The sequence below is a fragment of the Urocitellus parryii genome, chromosome 6 (assembly GCF_045843805.1).
Source record: "Urocitellus parryii isolate mUroPar1 chromosome 6, mUroPar1.hap1, whole genome shotgun sequence".
NCBI classification, from domain to species: Eukaryota; Metazoa; Chordata; class Mammalia; order Rodentia; family Sciuridae; genus Urocitellus; species Urocitellus parryii.
Genome location: NC_135536.1, coordinates 158,042,012 through 158,061,993, shown reverse-complemented (window position 1 = coordinate 158,061,993; position 19,982 = coordinate 158,042,012). Strand labels below are relative to the sequence as shown.

The 19,982-nt window shown below is 40.8% G+C and overlaps 1 protein-coding gene across 2 annotated transcripts in view; it reads left to right on the top strand.

Moving 5' to 3' along the window:
* The window catches only part of Pcsk2 (proprotein convertase subtilisin/kexin type 2), a 270,092-nt gene that overhangs the window by 213,015 nt on the left and 37,095 nt on the right, over positions 1–19,982 (top strand). For both annotated transcript variants that reach the window (XM_077800021.1, XM_077800020.1), the window contains one exon: positions 6,921–7,009. In XM_077800021.1, coding sequence (XP_077656147.1) covers positions 6,921–7,009 — 89 coding nt within the window. The remainder of the gene's footprint in view (positions 1–6,920; positions 7,010–19,982) is intronic.

Here is a 19,982-nt window from a genome sequence, read left to right as displayed (position 1 = left end):
TTCCCAAACACTTGAATAAACACACCTAACAAAATGAAAAAAAAAAAAACAGGACATAGTTTTTTTTACCAGATGAAATCAATTTTGTGGAGAAGTCTTGAAAAAGACTTTAAAATAGGTTCTGTGTGGCTTTCTCAGGGTGGTAAATGCAGAGACGTAACACCGATTTTAGAAGAAAAATAAATAATGGAAGAAACCCAGGCAAGAATAAAAGCCTGAATGTCAAAAAATAACTCACTGCATTGAAAAAGATAGCCCCTGAAATAAAATATCCATAAATGGGATAAAAGCTATCCTGAATACATTTTGAGTAATAATTACAGTGGGGAAGATAATAGAGTTTATCAAAAACCTACAGCAAACATTATTCTTAATGGTAAAACTTGGATAGCATTCTCTTATGTCTGGGACAACATAAGAATGCTGCCAATCATCTCTTTTATTCCACACAATGCCACATCCCATAGCTGATCAAATAATTATAAATCTAAGAAAAGATGTAAAAAAAAATTATAAAACTTAGCAAACACATAAAAGCATTCCCGAATTATAGAGTGACACACTACGTTCATGAAGAAGCAAGTAGAACAATATAAAGATGTCAAGTTAATCTCTTCATTCAGTGCAATTTCAATTAAAAGTTTCAGTAGCATTTTTCAGTGGAACTAGGCTAAATTGATATGGAAAAGCAAGAAGCCACGAATAGAGAAAGACAAAGGGGAAGAGCAGAAATAAGGAGGAAGAGAATGAAGATATAGAAGAAAAAGAAGATGAGGAAAGATCATGGACATCAGAAAAACAGCAAAGTGGGGAAGCGTCATCCTCCAGACATCAAAACATTATGAAATTATAACGTGAGAAAATAGGCCTAGAATAGAGAGTGACAAAAAGATCAAAGAAACAGTATAGAAAGACCCCAGGTAAAAGGAAGCTCACTATATGACCAAGAGAGCAATAATAACAAAGATGGAGCAATAGTATTTAATAAATTATGCTATCTATTATATGGAATAAGAAAAGAGTCATCTATCCCACATGCTGAGCATAAATAAATTCTAGGAGAAGTAAAATCCTAAATACCTTATAAACCTTTTTAAATAAACTATAGAAAATATCTTTGTGATCCTGATATATAGAGATGGATTTTTTAAACAAGACACTAAATCACAAAGGAAAAGATTAACAAAACATGGTACATTAAAATTAAGCCCATAAGTTAGACTCCATGTATGTATCGTATGTCAAAATACACTCTACTGTCATGTATATCTAAAAAGAACATTTAAAAAAAAATGAAGCCCTTTGTTCAACAAAAGTAACAGCAAACATAGTTGGAAGACAAGCCACAGACTAGCAGATGTGTGCAAAAAAAAATTATGAAAAAAAAGGATTAATATATAAAATTTACAAAGAATGACTATAAATCAATGGGGGATGGAGACAAATGCCTCAGTAGAAAATAAAATGGGCCAAGGTATCAAACAGGCAATTGACAGAAGAGAAAATCTATTTGATTAACATCTGAAAAGATTACCTTGCTGGTCATGAGGGAGATGTAAAATGAAACAATGAGATACCATTTCACAAGATTGGACTGGCAAAAAAGAAAAAACCTTGAGAGCATTAAGTGTTGACAAGAATATTAAGCATCAGGGACACTCCCACCCTGCAGGAAGTAGGATACGTCCATACAACCTGGGCTCACTCTTACATAAATATCCCAAAGAAACTCTAGCACATGTGCACAAAGAAATAACACACAAGAACGTTTCTTTTCAAATTATTTGTAATAGGAAGCAAATTGCAAATGCCTTAAATGCCTATCCTTAGGAATATGAACCAATAAATGGCAACATATTTATAAGTGGACTACTACACAGGGCTAAAAATGGTTGAACCAAAATTCATGAATAAACCTCAAAAACGCAATTTTGGATAGACCATATACTATGAAATATTTATATAGAACTTGAAAACAAGTCATTAATATATGCTTATACATATGTGATCATAAGACAATGACCTAAAAATAGGCATGAGCATTTACTATAGAGGCCACCTCTAAGGAAACAAAGAGGGAGTGATCTTAGGAGGGGTTTCAATTATATCTATAATGGTATCTTTTTAAAAAATCTAAAGTACAGCAAATACTCAGCTTTGATGTATTCAAATGACGGCCGTATGAGATTCATTGTGTTATTCATCAAAACTGTTGGTATCCTTAAAATATTCCATAATTCAAAATACCTGCATTCTCTCTGCTCCAGCCAAGTTGAGACATAAAATTAACCATCACACTTGCTCGTTTCTGATAGTTAGAAATAAGTAACAGTTAAAGGTCATGGTAAGAGCAGAGGTTTGGAAGCAGCAGACCTGAGTTTGAATTCCGATTCTGCCTTTTATTTGAAAAGCAACTCATGGAGATAATAATGGGCCGTTGAGAGGATTGACGAAGATAATAAATGCAGCACTCTTCATACAGTATCAGGCCCATAGTAGGTATCAATAAAAAAGAGTTGTGTCCCACTGTCCAATGTATACTATACCACATTTTGAATGTACCACATTATAGAAATGCCAGCTTTGGGCTGGAAAAGGCAAGAGATAGGGCAAAATCACTAATGCAATATTATCTGTTCATGTAAAATAATTAATTCAATAAATAGAAATATTTTTGAAAGGAAAAGGGATTACCATGCTAGTGAGGGAAAAAAATGCAAAATGAAACAAGATGTCCTTTCACATCAATTGAATTAGCAAAAATGGCAACATTGAATGATACCCAATGTTGCCTAAATAGGTCAGCTGGACAGTTCTGTTCATCTGGACCAGGCTCCCTCCTCTCATCTCAGTTGGCCTCACCCATGTGGGCATGGTCAGCTGCTGGGTCCTCTGTAGGATCTCTGGGTTGGGGCAGCTTCACCCACGTGTCTGAAAGATGGACGGCTGTAGCTTAGGGTGACAGGCACGCTGAGCCAGGTGTCTTTCATCATCCTACTGGCAGCCCAGACTTATTCACATGTCAGGTAGGCAGGGCTTCAAGGGAGAAAGAAGCCCTTGTGGCCTAGGCTCTTCGCTTCTGCCACAGTCTTTTATCCAAAACAAGCCACAGGCCACTCCATTTTCAATGTCAGGAAAAATACATTTCACCTCTTTATGGGAGGAGGAAGAAAATCACACTGTCAAGGGCACAGACCCAGGAGGGTGGCGGATCAAGGCCACTCTGGCAGGGAAACACACCCACGACCCTGGTCATTTGCTTCCCATTAACCTTCATTAGGAAGCTGATCAAGCCACAGTTATTTTCCTTTACCTCCTACAGCCACTTCCCCTTCTCACAGGCTTAAGTTTACTTCTAGAGGCAAGGAGCTACTGAAAGTTTTTAAGACAATCTAGTGACCAGAGCCAGGCATGGTGGCACACACTTGTAATGCCCGCAATTCAGGAAGCTGAGGCAGGAGGATTGCAAGCTGGAGGTCAATCTGGGCAACTTAGCATAGACCTTGCCTCAAAATAAAAAATTGAAGAAAGATTATGGATGTAACTCAGTGGCTGGTAGAATGCTTGCCTAGCATGTGTGAGGCCCTAGGTTCAAAAAAAATAAATAAATATAAAGCAAACAAATGAAAGCAGGTTTGGAAGAAGCTTTTCCTGACATTTAGGGGAGCAAGCACCTTTGCCTGAGACAATCAGGAAGACAAGACAGAAGGAAGATGTTGGTGAACACTCAAAGGCCAGGGTGTTGTGAGCAATTATATGAGCCTCTGTTTATTGTTTGTTATTAATTAGTGTTACTGAAAAATAGCAATGAGTTGTGTCTTCCTGTATGTTCTTCTGCAGAGTCCGTGACACACATCTTCCCACTTAAAGGGCAGAATTGGGGATACTCAAGTATTATGCAGTCACTTTAATTTGTCCAAGCCAGTTCACAGCATAAGTCCTGCAGTCTTGAGGGAGCTAGCAGAGGGCAGGGAAAGGTTGTCTGTCTAAGAAAGAGCTGTGGGGGTGGTCTAGTGATGAGCATTGGTCTCATACCTGACCCAGACCCTGTTCCATTGTCTGCTTGGGCAAGCACTTCGCCCCTCCAAGACCCAGGTTTGACCTCTCTGGAATGGAGCAGCACTATTCACAGCCCTGTGAGACCCGAAGGACTTGAGGCAGAGTGCTAAGCACAGCGCCTGGGAAGGACAGACTGCCCAGTGAGGGTGCTCTGCTTCTCTGGCTCTGGCCTCAGTCGCCACCCACATACTCCACAGGACTCCACACACTAGGGGGCTGCCATTGTAGGTCTGCTCCTCAATGATGCTAGCAAAGATGTTGACCATTCCTCTGTGCACATTTCAGGTCCAGGAAAGGAGATCTTGTAAAGGTTGATTTTTTTTTTCAAGTTTTTTATGGATTTTTTAAAAAAATAAGTGACAGTGGAATGCATTACAATTCTTATTACACGTACACAGCACAATTTTTCATATCTCTGGTTGAATATAAAGTATGTTGACACCAATTTCTATACATATACTTTCGATAATAATGTAAAGGTTGATTATTAAATAATAAGCAAATTAAGTCTCTGTTGTATTAGACATAGGACTGATTTTTAAACTTCTGTTTAAGTATTTATTCAGCATGAACCAAATAGCTAGCAAGCTGGTCACATTTAATCAGTATCCATTAAAGTGTGTGTGTGTATGTGTGTGTGTGTGTGTGTGTGTGTGTGTGTGTGTGTGTATGTGTGGAGAGGGAGAGAGAGAGAGAGAGAAAGAGACAGAGAGAGAGATGCATGCTGTGGAAGCTTAAAAAGTTGATTTCATAGAAATTGAGAGTAGAATTGAGGTTGCTAGAAGCTGGGAAGGGTAGGGAGGAAGCAAGGACAGAGGGAGGTTTGATGACAAGCACCAAAATGCAGTTACTAGGAAGCCTAAGTTCTAATGTTCTGCAGCACAGAGTGGGACTAGAGCTCACAACAATTTATGGTATATTTATAAAGACTTGGAAGAGAGGAGGTCAAAGTTTTCCAGGAAAAGAATAATAAATGTTTAAGAAGCAGGAAATGCTGACTCAATCATTACATGATGTATACCATGGTATATTGTATGAAATTATCACCCAGTATCCCCTCTGTATGTACAATTATAATGCCAATTAAAAAGTAAATAAAATAAATAGTAAACATCAAAACTATACGTGTGCAGGTATACAAAGTATATACATATACGTACTATGATATGTATTTGTCATAAGTATATGTTTAAATATATAATATATGGATGAATATATAATGTATATTACATAGAAATACATAAGCATAAATTTACAACCAGATATAAGCCCAAATATGTACTTAAATATGTTCATTTAAAGGGCATACTAATTAAAATAAAGTGTACATATATTTCATTTTATCAGATGTGTATGTCTGAGCTTCCATGCTGATTTTTTATCATTTTCTCCAGCTTTTGGAATAAATGGCAGCTATGAAAGACACATCTATAACAGACTGTCCCACCAAGTTACACCAAGTGCCTTCCCCGGAATCTCAGATGGGTTTTACAGAAACCTGAAAGTCAACTAGATGAGAATTTTCCCAGCACCTGATTTTTCACAAGTGACTACAGGGTCTCTGTGTACACAAATATACAGATTTCATTCTTGTTCCCAAGGGAATTTTGAGTCCACCAAATAAGTAACCTTTGTGGAGGAAGAACTGGTTGCTCCTATAGAGAAAGAAAATGTGTTTGTGTGTGTATGTGTTTGGGCGTGTGCATGCATGCACGCATGTCTGCAGATTTCACATATTATATGTACTCACAAAATATACATAATGAATGTGTAAATGTTTATAATATATATATATATATATATATATATATATATATATATACACATAATAGGTAACAAAGGAGGCTAAGACCCAATGAAGCTGTAATCATTAGCCCCTTTGGACAGGCAGCCTTACATCCCTGTGGACTGAAACACCCCTGGAAATAAGCACGGGCCCACCACCCTAGTGCTTCAAAAAACTCAGAGCCGTTCCAACGAGCACAGACCTGTTTTATATTATGTTCCATTTCTAAGGAAACCTGTGTGTTATCCGCAGGAAGATACTTCAAATTTTAAAGTAAAGATCAAATGTTAAGGTTAAAAATGTTCTCAGAAACTTCTTTATGATGGAGACAACCCAAGGTCAAGAAGGCCACTGGAGAGAGGGGCAGGATGAGAGGGAACGTTAGGATATACAGACAGAAAATTGGGTGGGCCACAGGCTGGCTCGGCCCCAGCAGAACCCTTAAAAAGAACCCGACTGTCTCCAGCTGGTAGAATTTAAGAATCTCCACCAAATACTTTTGGCGATTTTTTTTCTCAGATTTATTTTATTTTATTCTAGGCTATTGTGAATGGAATTATTTTCCCAATTTCTTTTTCAACAGTTTCATTATTGATACATACAGAAGCGAATGATTTTTGCATGTTGATTTTTTTTTAAATCCTGCTATTTTGCTGAATTTGTTTATCAGATTTAGAAATATTCTGGTGGAGTTTTTTGGGTCTTCTCAGTAGAGATAATTTGACGACTCTTCCTTTTTGTAGCCCTTTAATTTCCTTCTCTTGCCTGAATGCTCTGGCTAACTTTCAAATACAATATTGAATAGGCATGGTAAGAGTGGACATTCCTATGTATAAAATCAGTAATGAAAATATAGTAAAAAACTAAAACTGCTCTAATTTATTTTTTTAATTTTTTTTTAGTTATTGATAGAACTTTATTTTTTATGTATTTATACGTGGTGCTGAGAATTGAACCCAGTGACTCACACATGCCAGGCAAGTGCACTACTGCTGAGCCACAGCCCCAGCCCCTCTAATTTATTTTTAAATTCTTCAAAAGAGGTATCTAATTTGTCTTTTTTTTTTTCCCACAGCCACGGAACTCGATGTGCAGGAGAAGTCTCAGCAGCAGCCAACAACAATATTTGTGGGGTTGGTGTAGCCTACAACTCCAAGGTTGCAGGTGAGATGGCTCTCTCAAAGGGTGGGCACCTTGCTGGGCAGCCAGCCTCAGAAAAGAGTACTGTCTGGTCTCTAGCCTGGCAAGACCCAGCAAAAAGATACCACTGGGGCAGGAGAGCTAGGAGTCATAAATTGAGCAAGAGTGAAAAACAAATTATTTTTTTTAATTTTAACATCACAACAGTATTAATATGCTTTAAATTTTTCAACTGAAGCATAAGATAAATACAGACAAATGAGCAGATCATAAATACAGAGTTTGGTGAATTTTCAGAATTGCAACACACATATAACCAACAAAAAACAAAACATGACCAAATCCCAGAACCCTTCTCTTACCCCCACCCCAGTTATTTACCCATACATCCCAAAATAACCACAGTTTTGTGTTCTAACAGCAGAAATTGGTCATTTCCGGTTTTTGAATGTTACATAAATGAACGTGTACAGTTGCTACTCTTTTGTCAATGTCAATCACATTTTAATAAGATTCAAATATAGACCTGTAGACTATAAGGAGGTGCGTACAAATTTTTCGTAAAGATACTCAGAGCCCTTCCCAATGTTTTACGCAGTGGTTCTCATCTTTAAGGCGATAGAGTCTGCCTAAAACTTTGTGTGAAGTTCTTTTGGGCTGGGCATTTAATAATTTCTTCTTTTCAGGAGTTTTAGAAATAGGAGTGGGCTTAGCAAGGCCCTAAGCAACTTCATGAGACCCTGTCTCAAAATTTAAAAAGTAAAAGGGCTGGGGATATAGCTCAGTGGTTAAGCACCCCTGGGTTCAATCTCCACTACCAAAAAAAAGAAAAAGAAAAGAAAAGAAATAGGGAGGTGAGGTCGTGGCCCAGTGGGGACAGTCCCCCTCCACGTTGTCGCCTGTGGGGCTGGGGTGCTCACTTGCAGCCCTTGGGCACCTTGGGGACACTGGGCTTGGCTGCCTTCTTCAACTTCTTGCTCCCAACCGCTGCCTTCTTGGCCTTGCTGCTGCTGCTACTTCCCTTGTCCTCGGTGGCATCGGCCTTCGGAGGCTCGAGCTTGTCGGCCCGGGGCCCTGGTTGGGTCAGGGGTCCGAGTGGCTCCCGTGCTGCCAGCTTCGGTGGCGCCTGTGCCCTTGACCTGCAGTAGGAAGTCATTCTGCACCAGCGTGCACCAAGTACTTGAGGTTCTTAATAAAGGTGCTATGAAAGAATGAAGATGAAAAGATTTGAAGAAATTTTGGTGAAATAGAGGCACTTCTTTCTCTTAAAAGTTGGTTGTGGGAACACAAGAAGATGGCGGCGAAGGGAGTGCATCACCCCAGTGCGCCGCGTCACTAAGCGTGAGAAAGACGATGTGAAACGGCTGAAGGCTATCTTGTTGGGAATTTCCAGTGAAATTGAGATGCTCCAGAATCTAGGGGTCAGATTTCCATCGTGTAAAGTTCTGCTGTGGGAGCTCCATTTCTCCGCACAGAGGGTCGCATACCCTGATACGCGATCGCCCCACGGCTGAAGTCTGTGGCGCGCGCTGGGGAGCGGCAAGGTCCCGGAGCGGGGGAGCAGCGATCGGATTCGGGGGGCTCCCGCCAGTGGTACATTGGCTGTCCTTAGTGCTGAGTTCCGGCTTTGAGACAGAGGAGAGAAGCGGCCCAGTTTGGTTCCAGACACCGGTCGGACCACAGAGGAGGACAGCAGCCGCCATTTCGGAGAGATGATGTAATCATCCCCATGTTCTACTGATCTCAGCTCATTCAGCTACGGAACAGGTGATTTTAGGCTGGTATTTGCCTGCGTCTAGCAGACAGATTTCTTGCTCAGGCTCGGGACTGGGGATCTTGTGGAGAATACTCCTAGAGGCTCGTGCCTGGCAAGGCGTGTGCCGGGCACTGAGCAGCTGGATTCTGGTTCCCGGGGCTAACCTGGCCCAGGTCTGAGGAAACTTCGGAGACTGCCGGTGGAGGCCAGCTCCAAGTGGAGCGTGTGCTGAGCTTGGGGCGACTGAGTTCTGACTCCCGGAACAGTTTTGGCCTGGGGCTGGGGAACCCGTGGGGGTCGCTCGCTGGAGCCAGCTCCCAGCAGAGAGTGCGTCGGGATAGTAGAGGCGGGGTTCTGGCTACCTAAGCTGCTTTGGCCCAAGGCTAGGGAACCGGCTGTAACTGCTTCTCAATCAGGGTCCTGCTGGGTGCTGTGAGGGCAGAGAGGAGCTTCCACCTGCACCCAGAGCAGGCCAAGTGACCCGCCGGCGTGATATCATGACACCCCAAATGCAGCTGGGGCTGAAGAGAGTAGCCGCCCACGCCTAGAATAGGACCAGCGACCCCACGGCGCGGTAGTCAAGTAACCTCATTTGGAGTAGGGGCTGTGCAGAGCTGCCATCTGAGCAAGCAGGGCAGGCAGACCTGCGGCCCACTGGAAAGACAGGCCAGGTAGCTTGCCAGCGTGGTGGACACGTAACACCGAGGCAGTCGCGTCACACTGGTTGGAGTGGGGGTGGAGCAGGGTCGCCGCCCGGGTCCGGAGGGGGCTCAGCAACCCGTTGGAGAGGTAGTCAGGTACCCCCATTGGGAGTGGGGGCTGTGCAGAACTGCGACCCACCAGCCTAGAGGTCTGCCAGCGTGGTAGACACGTCACACCAATTGGAGTGGGGACCCAGCAGAGCTGCCACCCACATCCAGATCAGGACCAACGACCCCAGGGCGTGGTAGTTACGTTACCACAATTGGAGTGGGGACAGAGCAGAGCCGCCACCCGTGCCCGCAGGGGGGGCAGACCTGCGACCAATCAGCGTGGTAGACAGACCACCATAATTAGAGGAGGAGCACAGCCACTACCCGCCCTGCAAGGGAGACTTCCCAACTATACAAGAGCAATATAAATAAATAGGGGGTAAATTTCAAAAACACAACAGTTGCACCAAGCAAAAAGAAACGCCAGCAGTATGAAAAGACAAGGAAAGAAAGGACCACAAGCAATGCAGGTCAACACAACTTTAGAAGAGATAATAGCTGCAACAGATGGAATGTCAGATAAAGAGTTCAGGATATATATGCTTCAGATGATCTGGAGTCTCAAGGAAGACATGAGACAGCAAAATCAGACAATGAAAGATCACATTGACAAACAAATCCAGGAAGTAAAAGATCAATTTCACAGGGAGATAGAGGTAATAAAAAACAAACAAATAGAAATCCTAGAAATGCAGGAAACAATACACCAACTTAAAAACTCAATTGAGAATACTACCAGCAGAGTAGATCACTTAGAAGAGAGAACATCAGATAATGAAGACAAAGTATTTCAACTGGAAAAGAACATAGACAGCTCAGCAAGTCTGCTAAGAAACCATGAGCAGAACATCCAAGAATTATGGGACAATATCAAAAGACCAAATTTAAGAGTCATTGGGATACAGGAAGGCACAGAGCTCCATACCAAAGGAATAAACAGTCTATTCAGTGAAATAATACGAGAAAACTTCCCAGACTTGAAGAGTGAGACAGAATCCCAAATCCTAGAAGCCTACAGGACGCCAAATGTGCAAAATCATAAGAGATCCACATCTAGACACATTATAATGAAGATGTCCAACATACAGAATAAGGAGAGAATTTTAAAAGCTGCAAGAGAAAGAAAGCAGATTACATTTAGGGGTAAACCAATCAGGATAACAGCTGATCTCTCAACACAGACTCTGAAAGCTAGAAGATCCTGGAATAACATATTTCAAACACTGAAAGAAAATGGGTTCCAACCAAGAATCGTGTATCCGGTGAAATTAAGCTTCAGGATAGAAGATGAAATTAAAACCTTCCACGATAAACAAAAGTTAAAAGAATTCGCAGCTAGAAAACCATCTCTTCAAAAAATCCTTGGCAAAACATTACAGGAAGAGGAAATGGAAAATAACATTGAAAACCAACAATGGGAGGTAGGACAGTAAAGGGGGGAAAGTAGTCAAAGAGGATAACAAATCAGGTTTAGTAACATCAATAAACAAATATGGATAGAAGAACAAACCATATCTCAATAATAACCCTAAATGTTAATGGCTTAAACTCACCAATCAAGAGACACAGGCTAGTAGAATGGATCACAAAACAAGACCCAACAATATGCTGCCTACAGGAGACGCATCTGATAGAAAAAGATATTCATAGACTGAAGGTGAAAGGTTGGGAAGAATCATACCACTCATATGGACTGCGGAAACAAGCAGGAGTGTCCATACTCATATCTAATAAAATAGATTTCAAGCCAAAGTTAATCAAAAGGGATAAAGAAGGACACTTCATACTGCTCAAGGGAACCATACACCAACAAGACATAACAATCATAAATATATATGCCCCAAATAATGGTGCAGCTGTGTTCATCAAGCAAACTCTTCTCAAGTTCAAGAGTCTAATAGACCACCATACAATAATCATGGGAGACTTCAACACACCTCTCTCACTACTGGACAGATCTTCCAAACAAAAGTTAAATAAGGAAACTATTGAACTCAATAACACAATTAACAACCTAGACTTAATTGACATATATAGACTATACCACCCAACATCACGTAGTTACACTTTTTTCTCAGCAGCACATGGAACCTTCTCAAAAATAGACCATATATTATGTCACAGGGCAACTCTTAGACAATATAAAGGGGTAGAGATAATACCATGCGTCTTATCTGATCATAATGGAATGAAACTGAAAATCAATAATAAAAGAAGGAAGGAAAAATCAAGCATCACTTGGAGAATGAACAATAGATTGCTGAATGATCAATGGGTTTTAGAAGACATCAAGGAGGAAATTAAAAACTTCCTAGAGTTAAATGAAAACACTGACACAACATATCGGAATCTATGGGACACATTGAAAGCAGTTCTAAGAGGAAAATTCATTGCTTGGAGTTCATTCTTCAAAAAAAGAAAAAACCAACAAATAAATGATCTCATACTTCATCTCAAAATCCTAGAAAAAGAAGAGCAAAACAACAGCAAAAGAAGTAGAAGGCAAGAAATAATTAAAATCAGAGCTGAAATTAATGAAATTGAAACAAAAGAAACAATTGAAAAAATTGACAAAACTAAAAGCTGGTTCTTTGAAAAAATAAATAAAATTGACAGACCCTTAGCCATGCTAATGAAGAGAAGAATAGAGAGAACCCAAATTACTAGCATACGCGATGAAAAAGGCAATATCACAACAGACACTTCAGAAATACAGAAGATAATCAGAAATTATTTTTAATCCTTATACTCCAATAAAATAGAAGATAGTGAAGGCATAGATAAATTCCTTAAATCTTATGATCTGCCCAGATTGAGTCAGGAGGATATAGACAACCTAAACAGACCAATAACAATAGAGGAAATAGAAGAAACCATCAAAAGACTACCAACTAAGAAAAGCCCAGGACCGGATGGGTATACAGCAGAGTTTTACAAAACCTTTAAAGAGGAACTAACACCAATACTTTTCAAGCTATTTCAGGAAATAGAAAAAGAGGGAGAACTTCCAAATTCATTCTACGAGGCCAACATCACCCTGATTCCGAAACCAGACAAAGACACTTCAAAGAAAGAAAACTACAGACCAATATCTCTAATGAACCTTGACGCAAAAATCCTCAATAAAATTCTGGCGAATCGGATTCAAATACATATCAAAAAAATTATACACCATGATCAAGTAGGATTCATCCCTGGGAGGCAAGGCTGGTTCAATATACGGAAATCAATAAATGTTATTCACCACATCAATAGACTTAAAAATAAGAACCATATGATCATCTCAATAGATGCCGAAAAAGCATTCGACAAAGTACAGCATCCCTTTATGTTCAAAACTCTAGAAAAATTAGGGATAACTGGATCATACCTCAACATTGTAAAAGCAATCTATGATAAGCCACAGGCCAGCATCATTCTGAATGGAGAAAAATTGAAGGCATTCCCTCTAAGATCTGGTACAAGACAGGGATGCCCTCTCTCACCACTTCTGTTCAACATAGTCCTCGAAACACTGGCCAGAGCAATTAGACAGACAAAAGAAATTAAAGGCATAAAAATAGGAAAAGAAGAACTTAAATTATCACTATTTGCAGATGATATGATTCTATACCTAGCAGACCCAAAAGGGTCTACAAAGAAGCTATTAGAGCTAATAAATGAATTCAGCAAAGTGGCAGGATATAAGATCAACACGCATAAATCAAAGGCATTCCTGTATATCAGCGACAAATCCTCTGAAACGGAAATGAGGACAACTACTGCATTCACAATATTCCCCCAAAAAATAAAATACTTGGGAATCAACCTAACAAAAGAGGTGAAAGATTTATACAATGAAAATTACAGAACCCTAAAGAAAGATATAGAAGAAGACCTTAGAAGATGGAAAAATATACCCTGCTCATGGATAGGCAGAACCAACATCATCAAAATGGCGATATTACCAAAAGTTCTCTATAAGTTCAATGCAATGCCAATCAAAATCCCAACAGCATTTCTTGTAGAAATAGATAAAAGAATCATGAAATTCATATGGAATAATAAAAGACCCAGAATAGCAAAAACAATGCTAAGCAGGAAGTGTGAATCAGGCGGTATAGTGATACCAGACTTCAAACTATACTACAGAACAATAGTAACAAAAACAGCATGGTACTGGTACCAAAACAGGCGGGTGGACCAATGGTACAGAATAGAGGACACAGTAACCAATCCACAAAACTACAACTGTCTTATATTTGATAAAGGGGCTAAAAGCATGCAATGGAGGAAGGATAGCATCTTCAACAAATGGTGCTGGGAAAACTGGAAATCCATTTGCATCAAAATGAATCTGAATCCCTATCTCTCACCTTGCACAAAAGTTAACTCAAAATGGATCAAGGAGCTTGATATTAAATCAGAGACATGGCATCTGATAGAAGAAAAAGTTGGTTATGATCTACATACTGTGGGATCGGGCTCCAAATTCCTCAATAGGACACCCATAGCGCAAGAGTTAACAACTAGAATCAACAAATGGGACTTACTCAAACTAAAAAGTTTTTTCTCAGCAAAAGAAACAATAAGAGAGATAAACAGGGAGCCTACATCCTGGGAACAAATCTTTACTCCACACACTTCAGATAGAGCCCTAATTACCAGAATATACAAAGAACTCAAAAAATTAGACAATAAGATTACAAATAACCCAATCAATAAATGGGCCAAGGACCTGAACAGACACTTCTCAGAGGAGGACATGCAATCAATCAATAAGTACATGAAAAAATGCTCACCATCTCTAGCAGTCAGAGAAATGCAAATCAAAACTACCCTAAGATACCATCTCACTCCAGTAAGATTGGCAGCCATCAGGAAGTCAAACAATAACAAGTGCTGGAGAGGATGTGGGGAAAAGGGTACTCTTGTACATTGCTGGTGGGACTGCAAATTGGTGCAGCCAATTTGGAAAGCAGTATGGAGATTCCTGGGAAAGCTGGGAATGGAACCACCATTTGACCCAGTTATTGCCCTTCTTGGTCTATTCCCTGAAGACCTTAAGAGAGCGTACTACAGGGATACTGCCACATCGATGTTCATAGCAGCACAATTCACAATAGCTAGACTGTGGAACCAACCCAGATGCCCTTCAATGGATGAATGGATTAAAAAAATGTGGCAGTTATACACCATGGAGTATTACGCAGCTCTAAAAAATGACAAATTCATGGAATTTGCAGGGAAATGGATGGCACTAGAGCAGATTATGCTTAGTGAAGCCAGCCAATCCCTAAAAAACAAATACCAAATGTCTTCTTTGATATAATGAGAGCAACTAAGAATAGAGCAGGGAGAAAGAGCAGGAAGAAAAGATTGATATTAAACAGAGACACGAGATGGGAGGGAAAGAGAGAGAAAGGGGGAATTGCATGGAAATGGAAAGAGACCCTCATTGTTAAAAAAAACTACATAGAAGAGGTTGTGAGGGGAATTGGAAGGAAAAACAAGGAGAGAAATGAATTACAGTAGATGGGATAGAGAGAGAAGATGGTAGGGGAGGGGAGGGGGGATAGTAGAGAATAGGACAGACAGCAGAATACATCAGACACTAGAAAGGCAATATGTCAATCAATGGAAGGGTAACTGATGTGATACAGCAATCTGTATACGGGGTAAAATTGGGAGTTCATAACCCACTTGAATCAAACTGTGAAATATGATGTATTAAGAACTATGTAATGTTTTGAACGACCAACAATAAAAAAAAAGGAAATAGGAGTGGTGATACCAGCACCCCTAACCCACACCCAAAAAAATACTGGTGGGGAGAGGGGCAAGAGAGAGAGAGAGAGATTCATGAGCAACAAAAACAGAGTAGTTCTTTGCTTAGTCCATGTTTTGCATCAAATTGGTTCTTAATTTATTCAGGCTGAGTCACCCAACCTTGTTTTTCTTTCTTGTGTATGTGTTGTTGTTTTTTTAACTGTCTTGATATATTTTTTTTCCTAGCAATTTAATGGAACCATAAACCTACTTTGTGCTGACACTTGCATTTCAAGGGCCCTAAATAAAGCAAATGTAACCTACACAAGCCCACTATTAATGGCTTTCAACACTGTTTGCTGAGAGTCTTGCCTGAGCCGGGTGCAGAATTTTACAAAAGAATACATCTAGAGGTTTTCTGAAATGTAAATAGAGGAAGCTTTACCCATTGGGTTTTAGCTCTTTTTATTTTCTGTGCATCAAAAATGCAGCAATTAATATGTCAGGAGCCATTATGAGCTCAGGGGAAAAGTTATCTCTTGGTTAATATTTTATGATCGAGGCTCACACCTGGGGTGGCATTGGAGTCTCAGTCAGTTCTCTATTCTCTGTAGGAAATGGAAAAATTCAAACCTGAGTTTCTTATTCACTCTGATTATCTTCAAAATAGTTTTTGAAGACTCTACATACCCAAGGTGATTGGCTTCTGTGAATAAAGGGATTTATCAAATAACAGCGTTAGGGATCATTTGTGGCTTTCTGAATCTACTTGGAGGTCTCTTTCCTGATCTCTTTTTCTTTTTCTTTTGTCTTATTTGCACTCTGAAAACATCTGAGCTGCTCATCAAAATGTACCTAATTCTCCTGCTCTCTTTGTTTGGATTCTCTGAAAACAAAACCCAACACAAGGATTCAGATGCAAGCAGTTTGTTTGGGAGGTGATCTCAGGAAGCCAGAGTGCAGAAGGGGGGAAGGGAAGAAGCCAACTCAGAGTGGGTTGATGAGCTTGTCAGTCTTCAGGACAATAGGGACTCAGTCCTGAAGGTGACCCTCTGAGGGACTGTGGCAAACACCCCTCAGAACTGTCCCCACCCCATACAAGGTGAGGAGGCTGGGGGTTGATTCACCATCTCCCATGGTCCATTGACTGGGGATGGTGCATGGGCGAGGAACCCCTTCACCTGTTCACGTCCATCTTAATAGGAGTGAATGGAACTTGCCTAGGATGCCTCCAGGCAGAAAGACCCTGGACCCTAATAGCCAGAGGAGCTTCTGCCTCCTCTACTGAGTGCAGTCTGTTCTTCAGAGACAGAACTTGAGATTCTGTGAAACCCTGGGATAGCTCAGGCCTCACAACAACACTTTGAGGTTCCAGAAAGCAAGAACAGAGGCAGTAGAAAGTGTGCCCAGCCACACAAGGATTTTAAGCAAAGGCGCCTCCTTGTTCCTTTTTCCACACCTTCACCCCAGCTTTGCTCCTCCATAGCCACTCACACTGGTTCTAAAGGTGCAAGGACTGGGCATGTCCTCATCCCATCTTGTGCTCTGTTTTAGGGCATCTAGCATCAACTCCCTCCCAGGAGAATCAAGATGAATTCTAGTTGAGAAAGTACTAGAGATTTACTCAAAAATTGCAAACAAAGCCAGAGTTTCAGCCTCCTCTCACTTACAAATCTAGGGGAATACTTTACTCATTCCAGCCAACAGTTCAAAAAAGTTAGCTGGTTTTTCATTATTTACTAAAAATGAGCAAAACTCTTTCAGAGACGCTTTCCTTTCCGGAGCTGAGCTGGGGAGTGCTGAAGTGCCACCTGGTGGCCACTTAAGATCATTGCTAGTCTCAGGCGGTCTCCCAGATGTTCAGTCAGGGAGGCACTTGCTGCAATGTGGAAGCGCTTCTCAGGTTTCTGTTTAACCTGTCTTCACAGAGTGGAAAGCTAAACTGCTGTTGAATCTTAGCCCAGAAATAAAAAGAGGAATGGGAATTCGTTGTAAAAATGAGTCCTGAGAGGGGAGAAAAGGGAAAAGAACATTGAACAACTCTTCTTGTTGCCTGCTTTGCCATCTTTCCAAGGGGTTTCCTGTCTTTTTCTTGTTGATTTTCAGGCATTCTTGGTATGTGGTTGATATCAGCCCTGGATTCACTTTAGTTGGTGCAAATACCTTTTCCCGAATTTCCACATTGGAGTCTACTTTTGTATGGGTGCCAACTGGGCTCCAGTTTTATTTTTCTCCAAATGGTGACCCAGTGTTTCCACCATGATCCATGCAACAATCCGTCCTGTCCCTGTGATTTGTGGTACTACCTCCATTTTCTGTTAAGTTTCCATGTACACATGGGTCAATCTTTGGGTATATACAATTTAGATAAAACCTTCTAGCAAATAGAAATTAGAGAATATAGCCATTAGTCCCCTCCTGGACTTTTGCATATGTCTTTTCCTCTGCCCAGAATGCCTCCCCCTGTGTTTTACCTGGCCACCTCCTCTGCCTCCTTCAGCTCTCAGGACCCTCACTGCTGCTTCCAACCTCACTTCTGGCCAATTTCCTCATCTACACTTGGTAAAAAGCACTTTGAAAAGTTCCTTTCTCAGAGTTCACTACTGTTATATATTATATATTGTTATGCATTATATTAATCAGGGTTTTCTAGAGAGACAGAACCAATAATAGATGACAGATAGATATAGGTGGATGGATGAATAGATAGATAGATAGATAGATACATAGATAGATAGATAGATAGATAGATAGATAGATAGATAGATACAGGTGGATGGATAGATAGATGATAGATAGATAGATAGATAGATAGATAGATAGATAGATAGATAGATGGACAGATGGATAGATAAAAGGGAATTTGTATGGAAGAATTGGCTAGCATGCTTTTGGAGGTTGAGCAGTCTTAATGGCAGGTCACGAGTAAATTAGAGATCTTGGAATACTGCTAGCATGATTTATTCCAAGTCCAAAGATCTGACACCCAGGGGCTATTGGTATAAGTCCTGGAATCCAAAAACCAAAGAGCCTAGAATTCTAATGTCCATGGACAGGAGAAGAAGAATGTCTCCAAGTTCCAGGAGAGAGAAAATTCAGGTTGCCTTTCCTCTGTTTTTGCTGCATCTGGTTCCCCAAGGGGTTAGATGGCACCAGCCCACATTGAAGACAGATCTTCCCCACTTAACCCACTCAGATTCACATGCAAATCTCCTCTGGAAACACCCTCACAACACACCCAAATGTTTCAAGGATTCTCTAGGTATTCTTTCATCCAGTTGAACTGACATCCCATGCATAGTAATGGAATTAATATCTTCTCCACCAGCCAACAATGGTCTCCACAAAGGCAGGGCATGTCGGTTTGCTCTCACCTCGGCACCTAGATCAGGGTCTGGTTCACAGTAGATGCTCAAACCCCTGTTTGCTGAACAAGGGAAAGCAAAGAAGAGAGAAGACAGGAAAAGAAAGAAGGGCCCATGGATAAGTCCATTAGCAAGCAGCAGAAGGGAGTCATTGAATGAAAAAGTCAAGAGATTAAGGATCTAAGGACCCAACGCCCACAGAATCTCAACCCAGGAAGCAAAAACATCTCCTCCTACCAGCACCTTTTCACTGTAGCTACTTTATTCCAATTAGATCCGGTCCAAGGAGACTAGCACCTTCTTCTTCCTCCCTCCTTTCTCTCCCTCTCAAGAGCATCATGAGAATGTCCTAGGGGACAACACTACCAACCACACTAGTAGGAGCTGTCCAGGGTCCAGCAGTGAAGTCAGAATGGTGACCTCTTTATGCAGTACCCTAGGACACTCCGGGGTAGCAGAGCACCGAGACTGTCCACCAACCTCACATGTCATTCAGGTGTTGAAAATAAAGTGGAAGGGGAAGGGGCTCACCCTTCTCATTGACCCCTCAGAATCTCAAAAGCTTGGGACCTGAAACCACTAAAGATCCTTTAGTTCAAACATCCACTGATGCTTGCCTAACAACAATTACAGTGGTACTACTACTAAGGACAATGACGATTAACATCTGTTCACTTTTACTGTATGTCAGGCACAATGAAAACCCTTTGCTAATTTAACACTTTATAATTCTATCACACATTATTGTATGTCCTATAAAACGTATATATTATGTGTTATTACCCCTCTTTTATTACTGAGAGCAAAATTGAAATATGGAGGCTACATACCAGAAAGTTGTGGGATAATTTTTCACCCAGTACCCATGTTTGGAAAAACTCTCCCCACTCTCCTGATGTAGCTGTATCAGTCTGAAACTGCACACCTCTAGTGATAGAAAACTGACTCCCTTCTGATAAATCTGTCCTGCCTTTGGGCATGTGTGACTTGGAAATACCTTCCCTAAAATGGACTCTCTTGATGGACATGGTGGTACATCCTATAATCCCAGGTACTTGGGAGGCTGAAACAGAAGGATCACAAGATTGAGGCCAGCCTTGGCAACTTAGTGAGACCCCATCTCAAAATAAAAAAGGCTGAGGGTAGAGCCTTTACCTTGGGTTACCTGAGGTAAACCCAGGTAGAGCACCCCTGGGTTTGATCCCCAGTATCACACACACACACAAAAAAAAAAACAGGGTTCTTTTGGGTTTTGGTGTCATATCATAGACACAGTTGTTACCACTTCTTCTAGATACTGCACAGGCAGGGATGAAAGAATTCCAACCAGTTTGTATCCTGAAGAGTAGCTTCTCCATAATATGTTGATCTGAACA